Source organism: Mytilus trossulus, chromosome 1 (assembly GCF_036588685.1).
Source record: "Mytilus trossulus isolate FHL-02 chromosome 1, PNRI_Mtr1.1.1.hap1, whole genome shotgun sequence".
In the NCBI taxonomy this organism is placed as follows: Eukaryota; Metazoa; Mollusca; class Bivalvia; order Mytilida; family Mytilidae; genus Mytilus; species Mytilus trossulus.
In genome coordinates this window covers 15,916,951-15,929,725 of record NC_086373.1, presented here as the reverse complement: position 1 = coordinate 15,929,725, position 12,775 = coordinate 15,916,951, and the positions used below count along the sequence as shown (strand labels likewise).

At 29.4% G+C, this 12,775-nt stretch overlaps 1 protein-coding gene across 1 annotated transcript; it reads left to right on the top strand.

The window, feature by feature from the left end:
• Positions 1-224: 224 nt before the first annotated feature.
• On the top strand, positions 225-4,541 carry LOC134716609 (RING finger protein 11-like). The gene is made up of 3 exons (XM_063579622.1): positions 225-452; positions 1,622-1,773; positions 3,626-4,541. The coding sequence occupies exons 1-3, from the start codon at positions 333-335 to the stop codon at positions 3,795-3,797; spliced, it is 444 nt and encodes a 147-aa protein (XP_063435692.1). The 5' UTR covers positions 225-332; the 3' UTR covers positions 3,798-4,541.
• The last annotated feature ends 8,234 nt before the right edge of the window (positions 4,542-12,775 follow it).

Here is a 12,775-nt window from a genome sequence, read left to right as displayed (position 1 = left end):
AATTGCTTTCCCGTGTGCGTTTTATTTTTCTAAAATGAAAGTACACATATTCATACGCTATGAATATTATTTCTTATTGACAACAACAACAGCAAAAAATCTTCAATATTTTTCCTGTAATTCTACTGTTCAAAATTTAATTTTAACAATAAAGATATTCAAAATAAAATCCATAAATTCTTTGTCATAAAAAAAATAATCCCTTTTATTTACGTCAACAAATGTGGAAGGATAAAAAATATTGATGTTGTTTGGTTAATGTTATGGTGCAGAATTTCGTCAACAATGACCGATTAAATACCCTTCTTTGATATATAAATAATTTGTGAGAAATGGGCAACTGTTTCAAAACACCTAGTACGGACGATATTACGCTGTTACATGACAATGACAGCCAAGATGGTACTCAGCAGGCAGCTCCTGTTCCAGTTGGACCTCCACCACCATATCAGGTAAATATTTCCTTTTTATTGTCATCATGAGAAATGTACTCAAACCAAAAAACATTTACTTTTCAGTAATATAAGAATTAAATGTATAGTTGGGGTATATTTAAAAGAAAATGTCTTAGCTGATGTTAGTGTTTGTATAATAAATGTACCCCATGATCAGCTGATCTTGACAACAAAGACAGTCTGTGACCTATTTTTAGAACAGTGACACACACAAACACATGGACCTGTAAACAATGAATGTTTCTGCATAATATTAAAATTCATGTTGGTTCAGTTTTAAAAACTTCACCATGTTCACAGAGCGTATGTTTATAAAGTTATTTTATATACATGTACATTTTTTGTACATGACATATCTGACTACAAAAATATACATGGTAAATGAAGGTTATTGTATATTTCACCTTCAAGTTCAGTATAATGATTAAGATGGCACTAAGATGACTAATTTAGGCTGTTTCAGCCAACAACACAGTGTCATCTGCAAACAATATAACAAAACACTTAAGATATATTTCTAATTCTCTTTCAAGATCTTCTGGTATTAAGTTCTGTTAAGTACTGTAATATTTTAAGTCAAAAAGAAATTATTTAATTTTAAGTCAATCAAAAGTAAATAAAATAGGAAAGGTGATAAGTTTACACAGGACATAAATACAGATATATAAGGATTTTTTCAGGTTAGGGTATTGGTAAGTAAGTTTAACCCCTTTTAGGTATCAGGACCTCTTAAGTAAGAATTTCCTAAATGTTTATTGACTAGAAATTCATGGCCATGGCAATAACTGACAATAAGGAATCTGCAGTGATTTAATTTTGGCTCTAATAAACCACTCTCATGACATGAATAAAATTGAGAATGGAAATGGGGAATGTGTCAAAGGGACAACATTAGAAAAAACAACAGCAGAAGGTCACGAACAGGACTTCAATGTAGTGAGAAATTCCCGCACCCGGAGGCGTCCTTCAGCTGGCCCCTAAACAAATATATACTAGATCAGTGATAATGAATGCCATACTAATTTCCAAATTGTACACAAGAAACTAAAATTAATATATACTACAAGACTAACAAAGAAGTACATGTAATTATACATAGGCCTTCTGCTTTCATCAACTGCTCTGTCAGCTCTTAACACTTGTAACTTACGTCTTGGATATTTCAGGAGCGAGCTCCAGTGTATTATCCATCACCCAATGTCAGTCGGCCAGCTAATATGCTTACAGAAGATGAACAGATAAAGATTGCCCAGCGATTAGGTCTAATAAGTCATTTACCTACAGGAGTTTATGATGGCTGTAGTAAACGAGGAAAAGAGTAAGTTGATGATATTTATTCATGGGTGTCACTATCTAAGTGGTTACCTTACCATGCTTGTTGTATGTACGTGTATGTGCCTTATCATTTCTTTAATATGTGTATGAATATTAAAGTAGTGATTTCCCCATGGTTACTGGCTGAAATAGCTTGAGGCTAACAAAACTAAAAGGTACAATGTAAATGTACCAAAAATGTCTGGCTGCAAGCTCCTTTTTTTTGTAAAAAACTTATTTTCTGGCAAAACAGTGGTTGGAGATCAGGTCAGGGTAATATCAGACTAGCATTTTGCTTAGTATTTTATATTCTTAAGTTATGTTTTACATTTAATAGTCTAAAAGATTTAGGATTTGATTTTTATAAAACAAAATACTATTGAAAATGTTTACGATATTGTATTATTTGTTCTGAAAAGAGTTGCTAGTTTTGGTCTGCATTTATTTATACAGATTTAAGTCTTTAAAATAATCTTTTATAGCTTAAATTATATTTAGTTTCTATCACATTTTGAAACTGTCTACCTAATTAGTTTGAAAAGTATATACTTAATGATTTATTGATTTTGTGTAACTAGTCATAAAAGAGTTCAATTGATTTATATTCCTTTTCTCTACCATAAATAAACATACATTATTTATATTTCCATGTATGTAGACAGGTTGAAGAAAATACGCTTGGTTAACTATCTTTAAATCTAGCTTTACTAAGCACTTTAATGTGACCTACTTATTATCATAAGGAAATACTCATATAGTAAACAGGAATTAGTTATGTATTGTTTCATTTACATTATTTTGTCAAAACTTCCTGTTTAGGCCGCCCCATCATATTAAGTGCTTTAAAAGGTTCTTTTGTAAATGATTTAAATAATTTTAACTTTTAAAGGCCAACAAAAAAATATTCATATTCTACTGTCAATCTCACATGATGATAAAAAAAAAAATCATATTTTTTACTGTCACATGATGAAAAAAAATTAGGATGTTAAATAGGTAATTTATTTTTAAATATTCATATTTTTAACTGTCACATGATGAAAAAAAATAGGATTTTAAAAATAGGTAATTTATATTACCATAGTCTACTTCAAAGACATTGTGTCCTTAAAAGTACTGAAAAGAAAATGATTATAAAAATAGGGTAGGGGTTAAAATGATGAAGTTTGAGTGACTGTGCACTAAGAAATGTTTCGTTTTTTTTAAAGGACTGATATTGTAAGAATATTCTTTTAGTAGGAATTTCCCACAGATGTGACCTTTAAAAGTTTAAACTTATGCAATAGGATAATATTTATCATTTTGATCACAGCACATTCTACTGTTTGTATTTTTTAATGTCAACAAATTTGATAATATGGAATGGAATGAAAACAAACTTTTTATTTTATTAAATTAGTTAAATTATGGTGTGCTTAAAGAATACAAACCATGGGGTGGATCCAGTCATTTTCAAAAGGGGGTCCAACCCAGGATAAAAGGGGTGTTCAAACCATATGTCCCTATTCAAAAGCATTGGTAGACCAAAATAAAGGGGGGGTCCAACATTTGCCCTTTTCTGTCTCACTAAATCCTTAATCATATGTTACACTAGTGGACAGCCAGTCGCCCTCACAAAAAAGGTCATTTGCAAGATAAGAAGAAAATCAAAGAACAAATCGGAGACAATAAAAAAAAAAATTAACACTTCAATAGGCCATCCAGTGAAAAGATTGTTGACTGATTAACTTATTGAGATCATTCATGTGCCGGAGTAAAGCTTACATTTTTCTGAACCTGACAGACCCGAATTGATATATGAAGCAAATTTAATTTACATATACATGTAGTAAAATAATTTTGATTATCATTTGTAGGTGTGCAATTTGTATGTGTGAGTTTGTTATGGGTGAAGCCTTACGCTATTTACCATGTATGCATGTGTACCACAAAGACTGTATAGATGACTGGTTAATGAGATCTTTTACGTGTCCATCGTGTTGTGAACCAGTAGATGCTGCACTTCTAACAACGTATGAAACTAATTGAAGATGGTACATACTTAGTTATAACATTCGGTGCTACTTGGATGAGGGAATAATTTGTTAACAGACTGTGATCTCACAAAGGAAGATAATAAAATGGGCTTTCAATATTGTTGCAATTTAAATGTTGCAGAAGATTAAGAAGTAGAATGTATTCTGAGTTTTGTTATAATGTGAAGGAAAGACATTTTTAGTCCGTAAATTTTCCATTAGATTAGAAGTTGTGTAAAATGGCAGTCAAACATTATTTTTGTTTTAAAAAAAAAATGATCTAGAGTAATATCATAAGATTTGCAATACAAAGGCAAATTTAAGCTTATTTTCAGAAAAAAATACTTGTGCAATGAAAACTTATGCATATAGTTGAATGTCTAGTTTGAGTATATGTGTGTGATAATGTACATTTGTGATTGTATATATGTAACAAGTGATATAGGTCTGTTTGTGTGCAAGTGCTGAAGTGTTATATTTCATGTTTTTGTTTGTGTGTTAGTGCTAGTGTGTTCTTTATCATGATGAACTTTATTTCATATATGAATGCATTAAAAGACATTTTTTTTAATTAAAGACAGTTTTTGCATTCCAAAATGATTGATTATTTCTTATTTTTCTTCAATATACATCTTCAGTTTTGTCTGGAGAAAAATGATAGAACTTTTCTTATTCAAAAATTCTTTCGGTTTAGTTCTTATTATTCGGTTATAGCTCTTAATATGATGAATTTAATACAAAAAAATTCCAAGTTTCAGTATTTTTATTAAACAAAGTGTTTGTAAATATATAACCTGTTACAATTATTTTTTTTTTTTATTTTTTTTTTTTGTCAATATTTTTAGTGGTTTTTTCAAACTTTGTCTTTTTCTAATAAACAAGATGGACAGCTGTGATAATGATATTTTGTTTAAGGTAATAACATATGAATTATTGATCATAAAACAAATAATGTTAGAAATTTGCATAATGTTGATATTGATTTTTTGAAATCCATCACAATCAGTATTGTGAAGATAGGAAAAATATTATATTGTCTGAAACATTGTTATTCAGAATTATGAAATGGAAGATTTATAATATAAGGTTAATCTGTCTCTGTGTCTTTAAGGAAGAATATAGACTTTTTCTAAAAGGTGTTATTTTGTTTGTTTTATTTCCTGTCATACATGACAGATGCATCCACATTTTGTGTGCTCTATCTGGCTAATGCTATGAACTTTTTATTGGTATGGGGCAATAATTGATGAATGAAAATCCAAGTTAAGCAAGTTAATAAAAATTAATTTTATCTACAGAGAATATTAAACATTATGGAATTGTAAAAAAAAAGGATTTTTGAATAATGTTTGTTTTTCATTCCGTATCAACTGGGATTGCAAAATTTGATATTTATGACTTGTTACTTCGTCTCTTTCATTCTCTAAATAAAAGGATGAACATTTCTTTAAATGATCTGAAATAAATCCTTCAAATTAATTAAAAAATTCTGAAGTAAACTCTAAAATTTCATTATTCTATTTTCATTTAAAGGATATAACAGATGTTTCTTTTATTTAAGAAAGACATATCCACCTCATAGTATGCATGATTTATTCATATATAAATATGTAATGTGATATGTAAAAATAGGAATCTATGAGACAGTATTGCTGCATTTAATTAAGACTCGCCAATTTTCCATAAATGCATTTAAATTATCTCCATTTAGCTATTTTCATCTTGATTTTTGATCATGATATTATAGATAGATGAATTTGTGATTTCCATAACTGCATTTACACATGATTGTGAGTGTTCAAATCTCCACAGATTCTGTACGTATGCAAGATTCACATGTTTTAGGATATCTATATAAAGTGTCCTCAGTCCACTGCCTGTTCATATTATGTTTTTATAGTGATTCAGATTTAAAAGTCTTTTATGTAAATAAGTTTACAAAGGTTGCTAAACCATAATAAATTATCATCATTCAAAGTAGATATGCTTGTAAAATAGAGCCTTATGTTATTGTATAAATTATCATAATTTAAAAGTGAAAATTCTTGTAAAATAGAAATTGTTATTGTATAAAATTTGTCTTATTTTTGTGCAAGTGTTAAAAATAAAGGTGTGACATCATATCCTTATTCTGCCCTTTTCATTTGATAACTCTGAAAACAGTCCTTCAAACTGTGAATGGCCTTAGACTGAAAGTAGACATATAGTTGTGTTTTAGAGAAGAACAAAATTCAGTTTCAGAAAAATAGTGGCAACACATATCTAAAACCATGTAAATGGCTAAATATCAAATTGGAAATTATAGATTACTATTTGAGAGTCTTTATAATGGCTTCTTTGATTTCTTTACAAATCTAATCTTGAATGATCAAAATATTAGACTAATTTAGTATTTCGGAGTCTTTATTTGGCTTCTTTTATTTCTATATAAATAAATAATCTTGAATGATCAAAAGATTAGTATTTCAGAGTCTTTATATGACTTCTTTTATTTCAAAGCCATGTTGTCTTGAAATGAAGGTACATCAACTGCATTTTCTTCTGAAATAAATATTCTGTCAAAAAGATATACATATTTTGAAACTTATTTTTGAGTGCAGTTTGTGAACTTTGGACTGCATCTAAATGAAGATTTAGACATCCTTTTTAAAATGTTCAATAGTTAAATTCATTATTGTATGTGATAAAAACTAGTATCAAAAGTATGATTTATCTGAAGTAATGGTACAGTTTCAAACTTTCTTCTGCTGTCTTATAATGTAAGTGTTGGGAGAAGTTGTACATGTAGATTAAGTCGTCTTTGTGCTTAAAAATGAAATCCTTCAGGCCTTTAGAATCTGAAAATGAAACCAATATACTTTAATACATGTATATATATTATTACAATGTAATAACTTAATTACTTGATGTAAATATTATATGACAATGTTCATAGTAATAACTTATTACATGATGTAAATAACTTATTACTCTATAATAACTTTCTGTCTGAAGTTTTGTTCATCAGCAAAAAAAAATACATCATACTGTAAGTTAAATTCAAATAACATTTTTTTTTGGTAAAAATTATTAATAGATAGTACTTTTCTTCTTTCAATCCTTTAAACATCACCATAACTCTTATCATATCCATGTTGTTTTTGTAGAGTTCTATATTTATTTACTGTCTTCCTTAGATGTTTTCTTTCTTTCTGTAAATCTCTATAATGTTTTATATACTTTGCTTTACTTTTGCTTAAGTTTTAAGATAGAATTTTCAATGGGGATGCAATACTTAAAAACATTTATTTGGTTTGTGTTGGATCCTAGACAAAGCTGATGTTATAGCCAGCCAAAAATTTAATAATTTATCAAGTGTTTGAACAGAATTTAAACTTAAGTTTGGGAATATTTTGTTTTTCTTGAATTTTTTTTTACTATTCTGTGGCTTTGCTTAGATTTTCTTCATTAATTGTTATATTTTTTATTTACAATGGAGGGTCTGGATCAAGGTTTTCATTTCGTTATTCCTAATGATCCATTTGCCTTTTACCGATATGATTCTGTTATTACACACATTTTAAACAAATTTCTTCCCTTTGTCAATTGTAAACTGGTTCCATACCTGACAAAATTGCCTTTGCCAAATGCAAATCATGAATAATTGAAAGTGATGTATTTATTGCGAAAAACTTTTTATGATGTCAAAAGTATTTTAGCTTATTTAACAAATTAATACAAATAAAATATTTGAAAACTTCCGGTTACTCACATTAGCCACAAGTAATTATGCACTTTCTGCTATCTCTCCATTGAAAATAACAAAAAATAATGGCCTTCATAAGGGAGACAACTAAAAAAATTATCTCTTTACACAGGTCATTAGAGGAATTGGCAAATAAACTATTATATAGGCAATTTTTCTCTATTCTTTGTTTTTTCTTGTCAATTATAATTTATTCTTTATATATAAATACCCCATTTTTTTATTCTTTAGTTTTTTGCTCAATTCTCTCTCTTTTGTTTTCTTCTTTTTTTTTGCCAGTTTTCTCTATTTATTAAATTTCATCCAGACCCTCATAGTCTATTGTGGGATTAAGTAAAGGATCATTCTTTAATTTATTTGATTCAAGGGCAAATGTTAAGATAGTTCTATATATCGTTGTTGGTTTTTTTTTGTTAAAATTATTTATTAAGGTCAATGTTGTGTTAGATTATTGAGTTTCATTATTTTTATTATGTTATTAATATTTTAAACTTTTTTGTTAATTTATGTAATCATATGTGCCCTTTTGTGATGTTCTTTGTTTTATGATTTGTGTGTGCAAAATTTAGCTTTACTCCTTATAGTGGCTTTAAATTCTATACCTCTATTCGCATTCAGTGCTGTGAACTCCATATCAAGAAAAGGTTTAAAGGATCTGTAATACGAGCTTTCATGACTTTGGTTTTCTTGAAATATTTTTTAAAAATCCATATACAATGTATATGGACAAATTATAAATTGTACTATTCGCATAATGCTGGATACAAAAAGTTTATTTTTGAGTTGTAAAGTATTATAATTGATAATTTAAAAATGTGAAAATTAAACATAAGATATGCCTCAATTTCAAACATAGAATAAACTATCTATAAAATCTTTTTTAAAAAATAAAAAGATGAAACATAGATAAACTCTTTTTCCAGGTCACAATTAAAAGCAAAAATGGAACAATTGCTTAATTATTAAATAAAAATGATTCGATTATTTCTATTACAATGTTTTTCATTTTTTTTTAATGATGGAAATAATAGCTGTGTATCTCAGAAAATCAAATGACTTTTCATTTCAATCATTATACATTGTATGAGTGGTTATAATTAAAGTAATCGTTTTACATGTTTTTTTCATCTTGACTATGTTATATGATGTCTTTCTCTCACAACATAATGTGAGATAGATGAATAAAAGATCTTTAAATATTATTGTTATTAATTGCTTTATAGAATAAAACTGGTGGCATTACCATGATATAGACAGACGTCGTGTCAAAAGTTAACTTTATACATGGTTTCTCTGGTTTGTCTAACATTTGTTTTAATCAGAGGCAGTATTCAACCAAGTTTTTACCCAACAGCTATATCTACCTTGCTCATGAGGTTGGGTTTTTGGGGGAGGGGACTCAGTGGCCACATGGTCTCAAAGAATTTGAACTACTGTAATCACTAGCCAGTCAACACTGAGGTTGTGAAATAGAATCCAACCTGTGAAGGTGCACTCAACTCTAATCTTAATTGAAGAGGATTGTCAGTTTTCCTATCAAAGGTCAGTGGTTTTCTCCAGTCTTTCTGGCTTCCTTCACCAATAAAAACTGCCTGGCTGCCAAGAAATAGCTCAAAAGTTGTGCTTAAAAGTGGGGTTAAAACACCAACAATCAAATAATCAATCATGAGGCAGAGAGCACATTTTAACCCTGCTTCCCACATTATGTGCCATAATGTATTTCCTTCTTTAAAGTCAGTGATCAACTAATTCATAGATGGCCATTGCAGTTTTTTTTATGCCCCCTCCATAGCTTAGAGGGCATTAAGTTTTACCCCTGTATCTCAAACTAAAATATACCTCAACAAAATGTTATGAAACTTACTAACAATGCTGATAATCACAAAATACAGATCAAATTTGAATTTTGGTAGTGTCAGTAGAACCGTTCTAGAGTTATGCCCCTTTACAAATGGAAAAATTGCTGCATTTTATGTTTCTGTTCTTTAACTTTAGTTTACCTCAACCAACTGTTAAGAAACTTTTTTTTTTTACCATATGGCGTTGTCAGATTATTTTCGTAATATGAATTTGTATGTCCCGCTGGTATCTGTTGCCCCTCTTAATCAACAGAGAAAATCACTTTCCCTAATTTTCATGCTATTTTCACATTTCCTGACCAGTGTGAGAAAAGTATTTCTAATCTCAAGTGAAAAATTTGTTCTCAGCAAATGATTGGTCGAAATTTTATTGTGATGTTAAATTTTCTTTGTTTCTTCTGAATTTTCCTTTAGTAACGTAATGAAAAAAGGTAACAATGACTGATGATATCACATAAAAAGTACACAATTTTCTTCAAATCTTTGAAAAAGAAGGATAAAAATCATAAGGGGAAACAGAATCCACCACTATAACTCATGTATTATATTTCTCGACTCTCGACAGCCAAATCTTAACTATTTAAAAAGCTCGGCAAAGCCTCACGCTTTAAATATTAAGATTTAAGTGTCTTGAGTGGAGAAATATCGTGACATACTTGTTGCAGTTGTAGAATCTATATGTCCCTGCTCTATCAGAATAGAAATAATTATAAAAGGTCTCTCCTGGATTTATAGCAAATTGTCGTTGATCAGTAAATGTTTGTTGAAACCAACTTAACTATTTAATCAAATTGAAATATTCCAGACAATTCTGTAGTATTGCTACAATAAAATTGCAACAGACTCAGAAGTTTGGGATTGATTTTATGGGATAATGGTCCCAACCGATTAGGAATTAGGGGCCAAAAGGGGCCCAAAACAAGCATTTTTCAAGTTTCAGGATAATAACTTGTGTCCAAGTATTTCAATTGCTTTGAAATCATACTGCAATGTTTAAAACCACAAGTAGAAGGTTTGGATTCATTTTAGGGGTTATGGGGCCAAAGTTTAGGAATTTAAACAAGAGGCTCTCAAGAGCCTGAATCGCTCACCTGAATTTTTTGGGTTAAATCTCTCATCAATGATCATTTTTGGCTTTTCAATTTATTTAAATGTTCTTTGAATCGTCCTATTTTCTTCAAAAGCAAAAAAAAATCATTTTCTGCTATGTTCTATTTTAGCCATATGAGCATGTTTCTTGACATACAAGGAAATGAAATATAAAATTTATACTAGATACTCTAAAACTCATTTAGCCAAAGTTTGGCTGAAATTGATACAGCAGTTTCAAAGGAGAAGATTTTTTAAAGTAAGTCAACATGATGAACAAATTGTGAAAAAAGTCTTTAAAGGGCAATAACTCCTTAAGGGGTCAATTGACAATTTGGGTCAAATTGACTTATTTGTTGATCTTACTTTGCTTAACATTTTTGCTATTAACAGTTTATCTGTATCTATAATAGTATTCAAGATAATAACCAAAAACTGCAAAATTTCTTTAAATCATCAATTCAGGGGCATTATACCTGAAAAACCAGTTACCCAATTCGGCTGAAAATTACAGGACAGGTAGATCTTGACCTAATAAATACTTTAACATCTTGTCTTATTTGCTCTAAATGCTGGAGTTTTTGAGATATAAGCCAAAAACTGCATTTTACCCTGTGATCTATTTTTAGCCATGACGGCCATGTTTTTTTACGAAATAAAAAATAAAGCACAAACTTTATTTTATACACCCTACAGATCATTCAGTTGAAGTTTGGTTGAATTTAGTTGAGTAGTTTTAGAGGAGAAGATTTTTTAAAGTTAGCAAATATGATGAACAAATTGTGAAAAATTGTCATTAAAGGACAATAACCCTTTAAGGGGTCAATTGACAATTTTGGTCATATTAACTTATTTGTAGATCTTACTTTGCTGATCATTTTTGCTGTTTACAGTTTATCTTTATCTATAATAAAATTCAAGATAATGACCAAAAATTGCAAAATTTCATTGAAATTACCAATTAAGTGGCAGCAACCCAACAATGTTCAGGGCTGATAGATCTTGACCTAATGAACATTTTTACCCCATGTCAGATTTGCTCTAAATGCTTTCGTTTTTGAGATATAAGCCAAAAACTGCATTTGACCCCTATGTTCTATTTTAAGTAACGGCGGCCATGTTTTTGACGGATCAAAAATCAAAGCACACACTTTGTGCAGGATAATCTAAGGTAGCAATACACAGTTAGGAGTTTAGTTTCGCATTATGGCCCCTGTGGATTTTTCAAATAGGAAAGTTATTGTGAAATAAAATTCATTTTTAGACAGATGAGTGTTAATTTAGCCTTCAAAGGTAGTTTATAAGAGCATCAAGATTATTTTTTACATGTTTTATGGGCTGTTTTCTGTTTGACAGTCCGTATTTTCATAGCTAGACCGGCCATCGGTCCAGAAATTAATGTACTGTTTACAAACACTCTTTTTCTACACGAAGTTTTTGACGAATTTTACAAAAAAATGAGATGAAAGACATATGATTTTCATTGGATTTGCTGAATGATATATGTACACAGTTTCAGAAAAGGTATTACTTCAAGCAATTGAAATTCTACTTTTAGTCAAATTTTGGGGAAATCTGTGACATCTTTCCCCCCTTTTTTTGCAATATTTTATAACAAATAAATGCAGATTGTTGCCATGGATACACCAAAAAGAAATTATATTTTACCATTTTATATACTGGAAATAAAATCTATGAAAGATTCTGATTACATACATATGCCCATATATGACACAAACAGTAAGCTTGATATTGCAAGAAAGCAATGAAAAGGGAATGGTAAAATTCATAAGGGCTAATTTTATTATTTTTTCCTAACTGTTTATTGCTACCTAAGGAACAATCATGCTAAGTTTTAACCAAATCCATTCAGTAGTTTCAGAGGAGAAGATTTTTTAAAGTTAGCAAATATGATGAACAAATTGTAAAAAATTGTCATTAAAGGACAATAACCCCTTAAGGGGTCAACTGACAATTTTGGTCATTTAACTTATTTGTAGATCTTACTTTGCTGATCATTTTTGCTGTTTACAGTTTATCTTTATCTATAATAATAATCAAGATAATGACAAAAAACTGCAAAACTTCCTTGAAATTACCAATTAAGTGGCAGCAACCCAACAATGGTTGGTTTGATTCATCTGAAAATTTCAGGGCTGATAGATCTTGACTATATGAACATATTTACCCCCATGTCAGATTTGCTCTAAATGCTTTCGTTTTTGAAATATAAGCCAAAAACTGCATTTGACCCCTATGTTCTATTTTAAGTAACGGCGGCCATGTTTTTTGACGGAT